Here is a 17,767-nt window from a genome sequence, read left to right as displayed (position 1 = left end):
ACCGAGAGTTGAAAGAGATATTCTGGAAGGAAATAGATGAAGTAGTTCTGAGCATCCCAGACAGCGAGAGAGTTGTGATTGGTGCAGATTGTAATGGGCATATTGGTAAAGGAAACAGGGGCGATGAAGAAGTGACGGGTAAGTACGGCATCCAGGAAAGGAACTTTGAGGAACAGATGGTGGTGGACTTTGCAAAGAGGATGGAGATGGCTGTAGTGAACACTTATTTCCAGAAGAGGGAGGAACATATAGTGACCTACAAGAGCGGAGGGAGAAGCACGCAGGTGGATTATATTTTGTGGAGACGATGTAATCTGAAGGAGTTTACTGACTGTAAAGTAGTGGTAGGGGAGAGTGTAGATCGACAGCATAGGATGGTAGTGTGTAGGATGACTCTGGTGGTGGGTAGGAAGATTAAGAAGACAAAGGTAGAGCAGAGAACTATGTGGTGGAAGCTGACAAAGGAAGAATGTTGTGCGCCCTTTCGGAAAGAGGGAAGACAGGCTCTCGATGGACAGCAGAAGCTCCCGGAAGACTGGACAACGACAGCCAAGGTAATCAGAGAGACAGGCAGGAGAGTACTTGGTGTGTCTTTTGGTAGGAAAGGGGAGAAGGAGACTTGGTGGTGGAACCCCAAAATACAGGGAATCATACAAGGAAAGAGATTAGATTTGCGAAGAAGTGGGATACTGAGAGGACTGAGGAGAGGCGAAAGGAGTCCATCGAGATGCGACGTAGGGCAAAAGGTAGAGGTGGCAAAGCCTAAACAAGAGGCATATGAAGACATGTACACCAGGTTGGACACGAAAGAAGGAGAAAAGGATCTCTACAGGTTGGCCAGACAGAGGGATAGAGATGGGAAGGATGTGCAGCAGGTAAGGGTGATTAAGGATAGAGATTGAAATGTGTTGACTGGTGCCAGTAGTGTGCTAAATAGATGGAAAGAATACTTTGAGAAGTTGATGAATGAAGAAAATGAGAGGGAAGGAAGAGTTGAAGAGGCAAGTGTGAAGGACCAGGAAGTGGCAATGATTACTAAGGGGGAAGTCAGAAAGTCACTACAAAGGATGAAAAATGCAAAGGCAGCTGGTCCTGATGACATACCGGTAGAGGTATGGAAGCAATTTGGAGAGATGGCTGTGGAGTTTTTGACCAACTTATTCAACAGAATACTAGCGGGCGAAAAGATGCCTGGAGAATGGAGGAAAAGTGTTCAAGTTCCCATTTTTAAGAACAAAGGGGATGTTCAGAGCTGTGGGAACTATAGAGGAATAAAGTTGTTGAGCCACACAATGAAGTTATAGGAAAGAGTAGTGGAGGCTAGACTCAGGACAGAAGTAAGTATCTGTGAGCAACAGTATGGTTTCATGCCTAGAAAGAGTACTACAGAGGGATTATTTGCTAGTGGAAAAGCACAGAGAAGGTCAGAAGGAGCTACATTGTGTCTTTGTGGATCTAGAGAAAGCCTATGACAGAGTACAAAGAGAGGAACTGTGGTACTGCATGCGTAAGTCTGGTGTGGCAGAGAAGTATGTTAAAATAATACAAGACATGTATGATGGCAGCAAAACTATGGTGAGGTGTGCCTTAGGTGTGACAGAGGAATTTAAGGTGGAGGTGGGACTGCATCAGGGATCAGCTCTGAGCCCCTTCCTGTTTGCAGTGGTAATGGATAGGCTGACAGATGAGGTTAGACGAGAATCCCCTTGGACCATGATGTTCGCAGATGATATTGTGATATGCAGTGAAAGCAGGGAGCATGCAGAGGAACAATTAGAAAGATGGAGACATGCACTGGAAAGGAGAGGAATGAAGATTTCGCCGAAGTAAAACAGAATATATATCCGTGAATGAGAAAGATGGAGGGGGAAGAGTGAGGCTACAGGGAGAAGAGATAGCGAGGGTGGACGACTTCAAATATTTAGGGTCAACAATCCAGAGCAATGGTGAGTGTGGTAAGGAAGTGAAGAAACTGGTCCAAGCAGGTTGGAACAGCTGGCGAAAGGTGTCTGGTGTGTTATGTGACAGAAGAGTCTCTGCTAGGATGAAGGGCAAAGTTTACAAAACAGTGGTGAGGCCGGTCATGATGTACGGATTAGAGATGGTGGCACTGAAGAAACAACAGGAAGCAGAACTGGAGGTGGCAGAAATGAAGATGTTAAGGTTCTCACTCGGAGTGACCAGGTTGGATAGGATTAGAAATGAGCTCCTTCGAGGGACAGCCAAAGTTGGATGTTTTGGAGATAAGATTCGAGAGAGCAGACTTCGATGGTTTGGACATGTTCAGAGGCGAGAGAGTGAGTATATTGGTAGAAGGATGCTGAGGATGGAGCTCCCAGGCAAAAGAGCGAGAGCGAGAGGAAGACCAAAGAGAAGGTTTATGGATGTGGTGAGGGAAGACATGAAGGCAGTTGGGGTTAGAAAGGAAGGAGAGGAAGATGCAGGAGATAGGCTAAGATGGCAAAAGATGATACGCTGTGGCGACCCCATAACGGGACAAGCCGGAAGGAAAAGAACAAGAAGTTTGGTTTAATTTATTATGGTCAGAGTTTAATTTGCCGGTTTTAAATAAATTATTAATGATTATATCAAATTTATATGACTGTGTGATGGTTATCACTGCTAGTCAATATTTGCAATAAACTTGGGAGAATGAGTGTTTAAGGAATACATACAGCTGGGGATGCCTGCTTTTGTTAATTTAAACCCAAATATGCACAAATCTTTGTTTTGTTTTTGGCACAATCTTTTTCTGACACCATAAATAAGGACGCAATCTTGTCCTTGTGGATTTTTACGACAGAAAGGAGGTGTTTGGAATGAGGGGGCAGAGGTACAAGCAAAGAGAGGAAAATTTGGAAGTCTTATGAGTTGTCATCTTGACTTAAATTCAGACTAAAAGTCCTTTAATTTATTATTACTTTGGGGTTCACCACGGTGGATGAATGGGTAGCCTCCCTCCGCCTTCAGGTGGGAGGATGGTTCCCGAAGGTTATTTGTGCCTCTGCATCAAACAGAGTACCCACCCTTTTTGGAGTCCTTACAGGGAATGCTGGAGAGTGCTCCCTCTGTCATGAATGGGACTCGACGGTGGACCCAAAGGCACGTCTCAGGTGACAGGCAAGCGGTAAGGAGAGTCTTTATTCGTTCCAGAGTCGGTAACCGGGGAGTCAGTCAGCACAAACAGCAGGAACAGGAGCGAAAGGCTTACAGGGTAGGTCGGGAAACAGGCGTTGGTCGGTACACGGGAGGTTAGCATCAGGAATGCGGAAGTGCGGGAACAAGTCATGCGAGGCGACGATCTGGCGTAGACCAGTCATCCACTGGGTCCTATAAGTACCAGGGTTAATCAGCGGAGATGAGGCGCAGGTGTGTGCCTCCTAATCAACGTCCGTCTGCTGGGACACGCCCAGCCAGGGCTGGAACGGCAGGGCCATGACACCCTCTGGGGACTCCATCATTCTGCTGGGGGACTTCAATACCACGTGGGTAATGTGAGACCTTGAAAGGCATGAGTGGGAAGAATACCACACCCCCATCCCTCGATCCAAACTCAAGTGAACCCTTTGCTCATTGTGGATTCTCCATAACGAACACCATATTCAGGCATAAGGATCTCCACTTGGCACCAGGACACCTGAGGTCGCAGTATGATGATCGACTTTGACATGGACATGTCATCTGACCTGCGGCTGCATGTCTTGGACATTCGGGTGAAGAAGGGGAGTAGCTGTAAACTGATCACCACCTAGTGGTGAGTTGGCTCCAATGGTGGGGGAAGATGCCAGTCCGATGTAGCAGGCCCAAATGTAATGTAAGGGTCTGCTAGGAATGGCTGGCAGATTCCCCTGTCAGAAGGAATTTTAACTCCCACGCCTGAAAAAACTCTGCTCATGTTCCGGCAGAGGTGGGGGACATTAAATCCGAGTGGATGATATTTCGCACCTCCATTGCTGAGGCACCTGACTGGAGTTGTGGCTGTAAAGTGGTCGGCGCTTGTCGTGGCGAGAACCTCTGAACACGTTGGTGGACACCAACAGCGAGGGATGCCACCAAGCTGTAGAAGGAATCTTATCGGGCATTTCCGGCATGGAGGACTCCCGAGGCAGCTAATATGTACCGGCTGGCCAAGTGGAATGCAGCTTTGGTGGTTGCTAAGGCAAAAACCCGGGGGTGGGAGGAGTTAGGCAAGGCAATGGAGAATGACTTCAAGATTGCTTCAAAGAAATTCTTGTCCACTGTGCGGCGTCTCAGAACTGGGAAGCAGTGCACGTCAACACTGGGGCACTGCTGAACTCAAGTTGGGATGTTGTGAGTTGGTGGGGTGAATACTTCGATGACCTCAATTCCAGCAACACGCCTTCCCACGAGGAAGCCGAGTCTGGGTTCTCTGAGGCGGGCTCTTCTACCACTGGGTTTGAGGTCACCGAGGTGGTTAAAGAGCTCCTTGGTGGCTGGGCCCTCGAGTAGTTTTTGTGGGGCTGTCCTGGTTGGCACACCTCTGCAACATCGCAAGGACATTGGTGAGAGTGCCTCTGGATTGGGAGACTCCAGTGGTGGTACCCCTTTTTCAGAAGGGGGACCGGAGGGTGTGTTCCAACTACAGCGGGATCACACCCTTCAGCCCCCCTGGTAAGGTCTATTCAGGGGTGCTGGGGAGGAGGGTCAGTTGGGTAGTCAAATCTCAGATTCAGGAGGAGCCATGTGGTTTTGTCCTGGCCGTGGAACCGTAGATCAGCTTTACACCTTCAGCAAAGATCCTCGAGGGTGCATGGGGGCTTGCCCAATCAGTCTACATGTGTTTTGGAGACTTGGAGAAGTAGTTTGACCCTGTCCCTCGGGGAGTTCTGTGGGGGGTTCTTCGGAGTATAGGCTACTGAACCCCCTGTTACGGGCTGTTCGGTCCCTGTACAACCATTGTCAGAGTTTGGTCCACATTGCCTGCAATAACTTGGACTCGTTTCTGGTAAGAGTTGGATTCCGCAAGGCTGCCCCTTGTGAAAGATTTTGTTCATAACTTTAATTAACAGAATCTCTAGGTGCAAGCTAAAGCGTTGATGGTTTGGTTGCCTCAACATGGCATCGCCGCTTTTTTCAGATGATTTGGTTCTCTTAGTTACATCAAGCAATGATTTCCAACGCTCACTGGAGTGGTTTTTAGCGGAGTGTGAGTGCTCCACCACCTCCAAATCTGAGACCATGGTCCTCAATCGGAAAAGGGTTGTGTGCTCTTTCCGGGTCAAGAATGAGATCCTACCCCAACTGGAGGAGTTCAAGTATCTCCCAGACGCCTCCTAGTGAGATGTTCCTGGCACGTCCCACCAGAAAGAGCAGAAAGAGACCACAGGGACAACTCAGGACATGCTGGAGAGACTATGTTTCTTAGCTGATCTGGGAACATCTCAGGATCCCTTCGGAAGAGCTGGATGAAGTGGCTGGGGAATGGGGAGTCTGCGAATCCCTGCTATAGTGACTACCCCGCGACCCAAACCAGAAAAGCAGTAAAATATGGATGGATGGAATTGTAAATTGTTATTCCTTGTAGCTGTGTTGTTTTTCAGCATATGGTTGATGGGGGCTCTGTTTGTTGTTGTTGTTGAGTCACTCGAGGCGCCTCAGGATGGTCCTCAGAACCAGTAGACTCGCATGTGGGAGGCTCCGTAGTCCTCCGAAGAGAAGAAGAAGTAGAAGAAGATTATGAGTGAATGTCGGGAGCAAAGGATGATGGTGTGATAGATATGGAGGTAGACGGGGCACTGTGGCCAGCCTGTGCAACCGGGGCTAACGGTGAGAACCTGAGCAGAAACTGTAAACCAAGCCTTGGAGCTGTGGTTGTTTCAAAAGTAGGTGTCATTCTCTTTGTTTTACAGAAATGTTTCAAGTAAACCCAACTTGGTAGTGGTAACGTGTAGCGTGATGACTCTTTATTGAAGAATATTTATGACTTTAAGCAGCCCATGTGCCACTGGTTGTCAGGTGAATGGAGAACAGTAAGGTAGGTAGTCAGGAACAATTAGTTGTCCCTCCAGCTGAATTGCAATATGCAGACATGCAATTATAAATAATTACTGTAATTATATTCCTCTTTTAACAAAGAAGAGATTGTTTCGCTCGAGGTCCGACAGTGTCTGGAAGCAGACTAAAGTCTTTCTGTCAACTTGTGTCAATTTAAATTTCTTCAGTGGGACTCAAACTTTGAGTTTCTAAATAGTCTTCAAATCACTTTTTTATTACTCATTTTGTTTTTCCTCCATTTTTGTCACAGTACACCAATGATCGAAGTGGAAAATTTCACAATTTTCATCAAAAACAGCATTCGATTTCCAACCTTCAATTACACAAAGTAAGTTGATGTGGTTCAACAAAAAATGCTCAAATTCTCATCTGAATTTGTATTTATTATTTGTATTTGTATTTATTATGATACTTTATTTGGTGTGTGATGATGTATGATGATGATTATCTGGGGTTTTCCCCTTGTGTACAGAGGCAACTTCCTCCCCACCATCACCGACAAGTATATAAATAAATGTAATTTTGACATGGTCAACAATACTTATTGCCCCATCTTCAAAGTGGGAGACATAGTCCGATATGCAGACCAGAACTTCACCAAACTTGCAGACGAGGTAGATTTGAGATTCAATGCTTTCTCTCATGACTCTGCCTTTTAAAGTTAGGTATTAAAAGTGTTTACATAATTTGTATTACAGCTCCAATATACCACATTCAGTTTCTTCTAGTAGTGGTTCTAAACTGTTACCATGTAACCTTATTTTTTTCTATTGTTGGTAAGTCGTGGGTCTTGCAACCCATTTTCACAGATGTTAGGACCAATAAAGTACCTGAGCATTTATTGTTAAAAATAACCTTTGAAAACTCTGAATATAAAATTTTTCAACACAACATGATAACATATTTGAAGTGCCTTTAAGAACACCTTATTAAGATGTTGAACATTAACATTACTGCACTGAAATCACACGAAATGGTTCAAAATGTAGTTCACCATTCCAAAAATTAGCTAGTTCAGTTTACAGTTCATATTTTTGAACTATGTTCAACATTCCAAAAATTATCTAGTTATTTTTTCCAATATGTTGCTAACTGGCTGTTTCCCTCAAAATACCAGTATTTAATTTTCCCATTGTTGCCACTGATTTAGTTGACACATAACTGCAGCTTTCACCCTGCAATCTGAAAAAACGTTGGAGTTGTTTCACTTGTCTTTTTTACATAAAGAAATAAAACAAAAATGATTTTTGTCCTTGATGTGCATGAAAGTACTGATAATTTTCCCTCTTGGCTGGCTATTAACGAAATATTTTATCTATTCTTATATCCATCCATCCACTTTCTGGATGACTTATCATCACTACGATTGCAGTCATGGTAGCGCATATGTCAGCTGACTGGGCGAGAGCCGGGGTACAACCTGAACTGGTCACTACCTAATTGCAGGGCAATGTAGACATTACAAAACAAAATAAATTCAATACTATAACAGTGTGATCGTACATGTTTAAATTAAAGTCTTTTGATCCAAATTATTTTGCTGGTAATCCATTTTTATATTTGCCAGATCATAGTGTATTCCTAAAGAACCAAAGGACAAATTCATTCCCATTTCTGCAGTGTCCCTGAATGAGCTTCAAACATTCACGCAGCCAGCATATGTAAACACGATGAGAGCAGCTGCACTGAATTGGTTACCAAATACAGCATTTATAAAGCATATGGAGGGTCTTATTTAGTGTTGTGTTAGAAATCTGACGTATTTCAGATATACCAAATATTAATTCAATTAATTCTACCTTGAACTTTCACAGACTTCGTTCTTCTTGCTCCCCCTGTCAAACTGTTTGTAACACTTGTCCCAAGAGGCTTTCTCATTATGTTGTTCTATTGGCTCTATGTGTATAAAACTTGGTATAGCTGGACATAGATTATTATTTTGCTTTGTCTTTCTCTATCTCTCTCATGTTAATCTAGTGAAGGGACTTTTAGTCGGGACTTCAGTAAGGGGTGACAACTTGGAGACATTTTCCTGTCTTCGGAAAGACGCTTCTTTCTTTTTGCAATTAAAAACCCACAAAACAAGATTGCTTCCTTGTTTATGGCATCAGAAAAAGATTTTTGCCAAAGTAATCAGACAGGTTTTTATTTCTGGAAGTCCCAATAAAAACCTGGCACTCTTGAATGAAAATGAACTGTTGCACAAAAGAAATAAAATCTTTCTCATATAGAAATGAAGTAGAGGCTTTTTCTTCTCGTCCCCAAAAATGGTAGCAGCTTAACAGGAGGTTCTGGCCAGCCTGATCATAATTCAATAAATTCTGCTGAATTTGTACCAAATGTTGTGAATACTCGATGTGGGACGCTCCTGGGGACAACTTCAGTGGACTAAAATGATTCTCTTTGGAATCTTAGTACCCAAATTTGAGCCGTATCCTTCGCGTTGAAGCTGCTTGGCCTAGGTTAGCCTAGCCTATATCGCTAACAACAAAACGCGTCTATATTCTAATATTTAACTGAGCTGAACTAATATTTAGTATCAAACGTTAGTATTTACACTCCCGTCTAAACCTACATTTTTTTTACAACGAGGACTGTAAGTACTTAGTAGGAAGTTGGGCAAGTAGAAACGTCAACTTAATCTTGCTTATAGGCCCAGATCACCTTAGCTTAGATGCCTAAAAACGACATGCGTCTGTGATCAAAACGTGCTGTTAAAGAAACATCTAATGTGAGTAACTTCAGAACTTGTACGACGAGGGCCGTGACGACTTATAGGAAATATAAGTCTTATCATAGTACAGCTTAGTACCCAAGTTGGTGCCGTATCATTCGTGTTGAAGCTGCCTGGCCTAATTTAACCTAGCGCAAACAACATTCCCTACGTAGTGTATACAACAAGGACCAAACATCGAACATGGACTCAACCTTCAACTACTAGAGTGAGGGCCATTGTGGATGGAATCCCTTCCATCCACATATCTTTTAAATCGCCATATCCTTTATATTTTCACACAGGTAGTATGTGAAATGTGTACCTGATCTGCTGACTGTGTTTATTTGATTGGTTTTATCTGACTTAAACTTTAACATAGATTAGGTAGTACAGTGAAGAAAAGTATTTGAACACCCTGCTTTATTGCAAGTTCTCCCACTAAGAAATCATGGAGGGGTCTGGAATTTTTACCATTGGTGCATGTCCACTGTGAGAGAGATAATCTAAAAAGAAAAATCCAGAAATCACAATGATTTTTTTTAACGATTTATTTGTGTGATACAGCTGTAAATAAGTTTTTGAGCACCCTTGGGCGGAAAGGGTGTCCGGAGGAGGGCACCCCCCCCCCCCGAACCCCAGTCTGGTGGCCATCCAGGCCACCAAACACAAGGCGTCTGGGTGGACAGGTCAGGAGGACGACCCGGACGCCAAGGACCAGGGTCCCCAAGGGGAGATTCGGGCGGACAACCTCTGTGAGGAACCAAACGGCGAAGCAGGAACCAGAACGAGGCAGGCCACTGCTCCGGACGAGAACCTCCCACGCCGTGGTTGCAAGACGACCAGGGATTGGTCGCCACCGAGGTTTGGTCAGTAGGCAGCCGTGGATTGGTCACCAACGAGGCCAGGTCATGAAGCGGCTGGGAGCCATCTGGACCGAATAGGATGATGGAGAGAAGGACCAGAGCCATGACCGCCACCATCACACCCATCCCGAAGTCTCTCCAGCTCCAGGGTGGCTTCACAGAACTCCCCAGCTCCTCCTGGACATCAACGTGAGAAGGCGGCGACACCATCGCCTCCTCCTGGACAGGAACGTGAGAAGGCGGCGACACCATCGCCTCCTCCTGGACATCAACGTGAGAAGGCGGCGACACCATCGCCTCCTCCTGGACATCAACGTGAGAAGGCGGCGACACCATCGCCTCCTCCTGGACATCAACGTGAGAAGGCGGCGACACCATCGCCTCCTCCTGGACATCAACGTGAGAAGGCGGCGACACCATCGCCAACTCCAGGACAGCAACGTGAGAAGGCGACGACACCATCGCCAACTCCAGGACAGCAACGTGAGAAGGCAACGACACCATCGCCACTTCCTGGACAGCAACGTGAGAAGGCGGCGACACCATCGCCACCTCCTGGACAGCAACGTGAGAAGGCGGCGACACCATCGCCACCTCCTGGACAGCAACGTGAGAAGGCGGCGCCACCATCGCCCACTCCTGGACAGCAACGTGAGAAGGCGGCGCCACCATCGCCCCTCCTGGACAGCAACGTGAGAAGGCGTCGGGTCGGTCCCCACTGCCACGTGAGCTTGCAGTGCATCCGTTGAAACAGCAAAGTGGGCGTGGCGCGGTGACGAATCCGTTTCCAGGGCAACGTGAACGAGAGTCGGCAGAGAGTCAGTGGAAACTGACATGTGGGCGTGTCTCGGGAGCGGGTCAGTTCCAACTGTCGCGTGAACTCCGCTCGGAACAGCCAAAACCTCGACGTGGGAATGGCATGGAGGCGGGTCAGTTCTCACTGCGACGTGCACTTGGCGAGGTGGCGAGTCCGTTCCCACTGCGACGTGCACTTGGCGAGGTGGCGACTCCGTTCCCACTGCGACGTGCACTTGGCGAGGTGGCGAGTCCGTTCCCACTGCAGCGTGCGCTTGGCGAGGGGGCGGTTCGGTTTCCACGGCAACGTGAACGAGAGTAGGCAGAGAGTCAGTCGCCGTTGCGACATCAGTGTAGCTTGGCTGGTTCGCCAATCCTTGACGGACCTGGGCCGTGAGAGCCGCCAATTCCGCGCTCTGCCGCTCTATCTCCGCACGCATTTCCCGGCGGAACGCCTCGTGATTTGGTGGCTCCTCCTCCCTCTGGGCTAGAAGCTTCGCCACCAACTGCGGGTCTGCCGGTTTCGCCGTTGCCGCGCAGCGGGAGGCACAAGGGAGCGCCCAGCCAGGGCATCTCCTATGGCCGCCACGCGGAGGTCCCGGGTAGCTGGCCAAGCGGGTTCCCTCATACGGATTGGTGTACTTCAACCTACCGGGCGAAGACACTCGGGTGCTGGAAACGCGGGGAGGCGGAGCAAACTGACTCGCTGGCGGAGCGTAAGACACGGAAGCAGAGGACGTCAGGGAACCTACCCGGATTGGACTGGCTCGGTCCTCCGGCAGACGGTCTACCTTGTGTCGGTCCCGGCGACGCGGGGTCCTTCCTGCTGGGTCCTGTTGTGGCCAGTTCGTTCTGTCGCGGCCCATCAGAACGAGAGTAGGGCCCAAATGCAGGACTAGGAAGATGCAAGGTAGTTCAAGGAGAAATGTTTATTATATGCAGATGTAGGGGATCGAGCAGGCAGTCCGGTGCAGCAGCGGTAGTTGGGACGTCGGTCAAAGAGAGCAGGTGAGCGGGAAGGCAGGAGTCGGTACACAGGCGAACAATCAAAGCAGGCAGAAGTAACGAAGGAGTCAGGCTTGCAAGGTTGGTCGGAGAACAGGCGAAGGTCGGTACACACAGGTTCGATCAGGGATACCGGAGCACACGAACGGGACATGAAGATCAAACGAACTGGTGCCGGCCAGTTGTCATCGCGGTCATATAAATCCACAGCATAATCCACCTCCCAATCAGTGCACCCACGCGGGCACCCGCACAGTTCGTGCTGGAGCGGAAGGATCATGACAGTGTGTGGAAACCTGGTGAACAACTGCAGGAAACGTTTGACCTCTGTAATTGCAAAGAAAGGCTACTGTACCAAATATTAACATTGGTTTTCTCAGGTGTTCAGATACTTATTTGCACCTCAATCAGACAATAAATCATTAAAAAATCATACATTGTGATTTATGGATTTTTCTTTTTAGATTATCTCTCTCACAGTGGACATGCACCTACGATGGAAATTTCAGACCCCTCCATGATTTCTGAGTGGGAGAACTTGCAATACAGCAGTGTGTTCAAATACTTATTTTCTTCACTGTATAGAAATGAACTAAGTTCAGTTCAAGTTCATCCACAATATGAAGAACAACTTAATGAAGTTTCAATCATTATACTCTTTTCAAAGTAATCCAGTCTCCCGGAAGCTCCACCTGTCCACGAGAGCCTGTCTCACCTCTTTCCGAAAGGCCACACAACATTCTTCCTTTACATCATCTGCACAAAGTGTAATCCACCTGCATCCTTCTACTTCCGTTCTTTTCGGTCACCCTCTGTTCCTACCTCTTCTGGAAAAAAATGTTCACTCCTGCCATTTCCATCCTTTTTGCAAAGTCCACCACCATCTGTCCCTCAAAGTTCCTTTCCTGGATGCCGTACTTACCCATCACTTCTTCATCACCCCAATCACATCTCTCTCTGTGTCTGGCATGCTCAGAACAACTTCATGTAGTTCCTTACAGAATATTTCTGTCATGAACGGGGCTCGAGGATGGACCCAAATGCACGACTCCAGAGACAAGCAGACAGTACAGAGGAAACCTTTATTCGGTCCAAGGTCAGGGATCAGGCAGACAGTCCAAACAAGCAGAAGTAACAGTACGGCAGGCTTACGAGGGTGGTCAGTGGACAGGCGTGGGTCGGTACACAGAGAGCAGAAGTCAGGCAAACGGGAGTGCGGGAACGAGGCATCAAGGACGACGATCTGGCGGAGGACAATTCGTCCCCCGGGTCCTATATATACTGGGAGGCATCAGCCGGGACAAAGTGCAGGTGTGCGCTGACTAATTGGCTAGCCACGCCCAGCCTAGCCAGGAGCATGATAATACCCCCCCACCCCAACGGCCGGCCCCGGACGGCCGAGGAGCATCAGGGTGGGCTGCGTGAAAGTCCCTGATGAGGGAGCGGTCCACGACATGGTACTGGACCCCCCTTCCCCTGCGGCGGGAAGACAGCAGCCGGCGCACAGTATACACAGGCCCACGGTCCACCATTTTTGGCCGGAGGAGCCAGCGGCGAAGGGCGATTCGGGCGAAGTCTGCTGACGTGGAACGTAGGGTGCACCCTCATCGACCTGGGCAGTTTCAGTGAGACGGCGACCGGGTTAATGATCTTGGTAATTGGGAACGGGCCAACGAACCTGGGAGCAAGTTTACGGGATTCCGTTCACAGCGGGAGATAATTGGTGGAGAGCCACACTCGCTGTCCCACCCTGAGTTCTGGTGCGGCCCTTCTCTTGCGGTCCGCTGCGGACTTGTAGGCGCTGCTCATCCGCAGCAGTGTCCTCCAAGCTGCTTCCCAGGTTCGTTTGCAGCGTCGTACCACGACCAGGGCCGACGGGACCGCAGAGTCTGTTGCCAGTGGAGGAAACAGAGACAGAGGATAGCCATGCACGACGTGGAGTCGAGCCATACCTGTTGAGGTGGAGGGTAGAGAATTGTGGGCATACTCTACCCACTTGATGTGCTGGCTCCACGTGCTCTGGTCCCTGGATGCCAGGCATCGAAGTCCGGTCTCCAACTCCTGATTTACCCTCTCCATCTTGCCATTAGACTCCGGGTGATGACCCGATGTCAGACAAGCTGAAGCGCCGATGAGGTTGCAGAATTCCTTCCAGAAGCGGGCGCTGAATTGCGGACCCCTGTCCGAAAGGATGTCCTGGGGTAGCCCGTGGTAACGGACGACCTCGTCACCAGCTGGGCTGTCTGCTTGGCCGACGTGATCTTCGAAAGCAGCACGAAGTGGACCATCTTGGAGAAACGGTCCACTACAGACAGCACCACTGTGTTCCCTTGTGAAGGCGGCAGGCCGGTGACAAAGTCCAGTGCGATGTGTGACCACGGACGGAAGGGGGTGGTCAGGGGTCGCAACTCACCAACAGGCCGTAAGCGCGAAGTCTTATTGCCCGCACACACCGGGGAGGCGTTGACGAACTCCCTCACGTCCTTGCTGAGGTTGGGCCACCAGAACCTTTGTTCGACCACTGAACGCGTTTTTGCCACACCCGGGTGGCAGACCGTTTTGTTGGTATGGGCCTAGTTGACGACGTCTCCCCGCAGAGATTGAACGACGAAAAGGCGACCCGACGGACAATCCGCGGGCGGCGGTGTCTCTCCCAGGGCCTCCTTCACCCGCGACTCGACCGCCCAGGTGAAGCCGGACACGAAGCACGCCTCTGGCAGGATAGGAGTGGCCTCTGATTCCGTGCGCTCCCCCTCGTGGATCCGCAAGAGTGCATCTGGCTTGCCGTTCTTGGAGCCTGGGCGGAAGGACAGAGTAAAGTGGAAGCGGGTGAAGAACAGGGCCCACCTGGCCTGGCGGGCATTCAGCCGCTTCGCGGTCTTCAGGTACTCCAGGTTCTTGTGGTCAGTGAAGACCACGAACGGCACTTGCGAGCCCGCTAGCCAGTGCCGCCACTCCTCCAACGCCGTCTTGACCGCCAGCAGTTCTCGATCTCCTACGTCATAGTTCCTCTCTGCCAGGGTCAGCTTCCTAGACAGGGACGCGCACGGGTGGATCCTTCCGTCCTTGGGACTCCTCTGAGACAAGATGGCTCTGATTCCCGAATTAGATGCGTCAACCTCCACCATAAACTGGCGATCTGGGTCCGGAACATTGAGGACGGGCGCTGCGGTGAAACTTGCCTTAAGACTGTTGAAGGCCTCCTGGCAGGTCCTGGACCACACGAAGATGTTGTGTGGTGAGGTGAGCGCGTGCAGAGGAGCGGCCACGGAGCTAAAGTTCCTTATGAACTTTCTGTAGAAATTAGCAAATCCTAAGAACCTCTGTACGTCCTTACTGCTGGCGGGGGTAGGCCAACGCAGCACTGCGTCGACCTTCCCAGGTTCCATACGTATCTCCGCCTATGCCAGGACGAAACCCAGGAAGGACACGGACGCTCGGTGGAACTCACACTTGTCCATATTTACGAACAGCTGGTGCTGCAACAGACGCCGGAGCACCTCCCTGACCTGTTGGATGTGAGACTTCAGGTCTGATGAAAAGATTAGAATATCGTCGAGATACACAAATACGTTCTTGGTCAGAAATTCCCTAAGAGTGTCATTAATGAAGTTTTGGAAGACGGCAGGGGCATTTGTCAGTCCAAAAGGCATAACAAGATATTCATAGTGCTCTGTGGGGGTGTTGAACGCCGTCTTCCACTCGTCTCCTTCCGGAATCCGCACCAGATGGTTAGGTCTGCGCAAGTCCAGGTTGGTGAAGATCCGGGCTCCCTGAAGGAGTTCGAATGCTGTAGCGATCAGCGGCAAGGAGTACCGGTTCTTGACTGTGATGTCGTTCAGTCCTCGGTAGTCGACGCAGGGTCGCAACGTAGAGTCCTTCTTCTTGACAAAAAAAAAAAAGAAAGGAGGGGCGAATGAGTCCGGCTGCCAGCGAGTCCTCGATGTAGTTCCTCATGGCTTGATGCTCTGGTCCTGTTAACGAGAACAGTTTCCTTCTGGGAGGAGAGGTGCAGGAGTTAAATCGCCCAGTCGTATGACCGATGTGGCGGCAGAGACTTTGCCTTAGATTCAGAGAAGACCTCCCGGAGGTCATGGTAGCAGGAGGGCATCGCGGTCAGCTCCGGTGCGGTACTAGGTTCTGTTAGCCGAACCGGCGCGACTTGGATCCCCTTGTTTTCCTGGACAGCGAAACAGCAACTGCGACAGTCCTCTCCCCAAATCTTGATCTGACCCGTGGCCAAATCTATGTGCGGGTTATGTTCTTTGAGCCACGGGCTGCCCAGGATGATGTCGCTACTACGTGGGTTGAAGACATGAAAGCTAATACGCTCCGAGTGAGCGTCCAGAAAACTCATACGGAGAGTCTGAGTGCGATGTGTAACCCGACAAAGGAACTTGCCGTTGGCGGCATAGGCGTTACGAAGCCGTTGCGTAGGGAAAGTTGCTGCCACCAGCTCCTCGACCACGCGGGGATTCATCAGGTTTGCGTCTGACCCGTAATCTATGAAAGCAGTCACAGTGCATGTACGGGAGTCTGTTCTCAAGGTGAGGTGAAGAAGTGACCTCCCTGACTCCGCCGCGGTATACCGCACACTCACCGGAGTAGAGATCCTGATGTCGGGGTGCTTTGGTCGAATCGGGCAGCGGGCGATCAAGTGTCCCAGACGCCCGCAGTAAAAACAGTGACCCTGCCGTCGCCGGCGCAGACGCTCCTCCGCTGGCCCGTCGAGACCCTCCACCTGAATGGGTTCAGCCGTGGAGGGCGGCGTGGACGACCGGGCGGCGGCCGGACTGGACCCCTCCCTCTCTCCCTCAGTCATCGCGGCTAGTTGACCCTGCATTACAAGTCGCTGGTCAACCTTGAGGGCCAACGCGATGAGTGGGTCCAGCGAAGGAGGGAGATCCACAGCGATGAGGAAACCCCGGATTTGGGACGAAAGCCCCTGGAAAAAGGCGTTGTGCAGGGCGTCCTCGTTCCATCGACTCTCGGCGGCGCAGATCCGGAACTCGATCACGTAGTCCGAGACGCGCAGACGGCCCTGGCGACGCCGCATACTGGAACAGCTGGGTGAGTGCGCAGATGAATGACATCCAAGAACGACAAGTTACTGAGTTACGACTCCATTCAGCCGTTGCCCATGCCTCCGCCCTTCCCGTCATGTGGGAAATGACAAACGCGATCCTGGAGCGGTCTGTGGGAAAGGCGGACGCCTGCAGTTCAAAATGGAGATCGTACTGAGCGAGGAGAGACTTGACGTTCCCCGAGTCGCCTGAGAATCGTTCCGGTTGGGAGAGCGGGGTAACACTGCTACAGGGGAGCTCCGTGGCGAGTGATGCGGGGGGAACCGGTGGTACCGGTGGAGTGGCCACCGTTGGCGTGGCAACCACGCTAGCCTGGGAGGCTAGCCACGGCTCCAGCCGGGTGCAGATCTCATGGAGCCTCTTGTTGGTTACCTGGAGAGCAGCCTCCTGCTCCACCAGGCGTCTGCCCTGGACTTACAGGGAGCGACGGATAGCCTCTGAGTAGGCTGGGTCCATGTTTTGGCCAGATCGTTCTGTCATGAACGGGGCTCGAGGGTGGACCCAAATGCACGACTCCAGAGACAAGCAGACAGTACAGAGGAAACCTTTATTCGGTCCAAGGTCAGGGATCAGGCAGACATATTTGCGCTCACGCTCAGTTTTTATGCTGGATGCCCGTCATGACACAACCCTTCTTGGGGAGTAGAGGCCCCAGTGAGATACAAACTCACAACCCCTGGTTTACAAAACGAATGCTCTGATCACTGAGCTAATGGGCCTCCGCGGGTATTAGCCGACATAAGAGTCATATTTAATGTCGATGACAGAAAGACTTGGAAGGGGAATGGTGAGCCTACAGGAAGAAAATATTGTGACGGTGGATGACTTCAACTACTTGGGCTCAACAATCCAGAGCAATGGTTAGCACGGTCAGGAAGTGAAGAAACGGGTTCAAGTGGGAACAAATGACGGAGGGTGCCAGGTGTGTTATGTGAGTCTCTCTCAGGATGAAGTTGTTTGACATATAGCAATAAAAAATATACTGAAAATGTGTATTACAGTACTTCTATTATTTTGAACACAACTGTATATATATATATATATATATATATATATTATATATATATATATACGTATACATACATCCGTTCATTTTCTATCTGAGATCAGCTTGCTGTGGCAGTAGCGTTAGCAGGGATGTCCAGACTACCTTTTCCCCAGGTACGTCGTTCCCAGGTTAGCTGAATGACATGGTCTCTCCAGTGTGTCCTGGGTCATCTTCTTCCATTAGGACGTGACTGAAACCACTCATTAGGGAGACGTTTGGGAGCCACCCAAATCAGTTGGCC

General features: G+C 49.7%; 1 protein-coding gene across 3 annotated transcripts in view; it reads left to right on the top strand.

The window, feature by feature from the left end:
- Window positions 1–17,767, top strand: part of LOC133506633 (P2X purinoceptor 3-like) — a 66,175-nt gene that overhangs the window by 13,322 nt on the left and 35,086 nt on the right. For all 3 annotated transcript variants that reach the window (XM_061830963.1, XM_061830964.1, XM_061830965.1), the window contains one exon: window positions 6,266–6,343. In XM_061830963.1, the coding sequence (XP_061686947.1) occupies window positions 6,266–6,343 (78 nt within the window). The remainder of the gene's footprint in view (window positions 1–6,265; window positions 6,344–17,767) is intronic.

The sequence above is a fragment of the Syngnathoides biaculeatus genome, chromosome 9 (assembly GCF_019802595.1).
Source record: "Syngnathoides biaculeatus isolate LvHL_M chromosome 9, ASM1980259v1, whole genome shotgun sequence".
Lineage (NCBI taxonomy): Eukaryota > Metazoa > Chordata > Actinopteri > Syngnathiformes > Syngnathidae > Syngnathoides > Syngnathoides biaculeatus.
The sequence above is the reverse complement of the archived record's forward strand: the minus strand, read 5'-3'. Positions and strand labels throughout refer to the sequence as shown.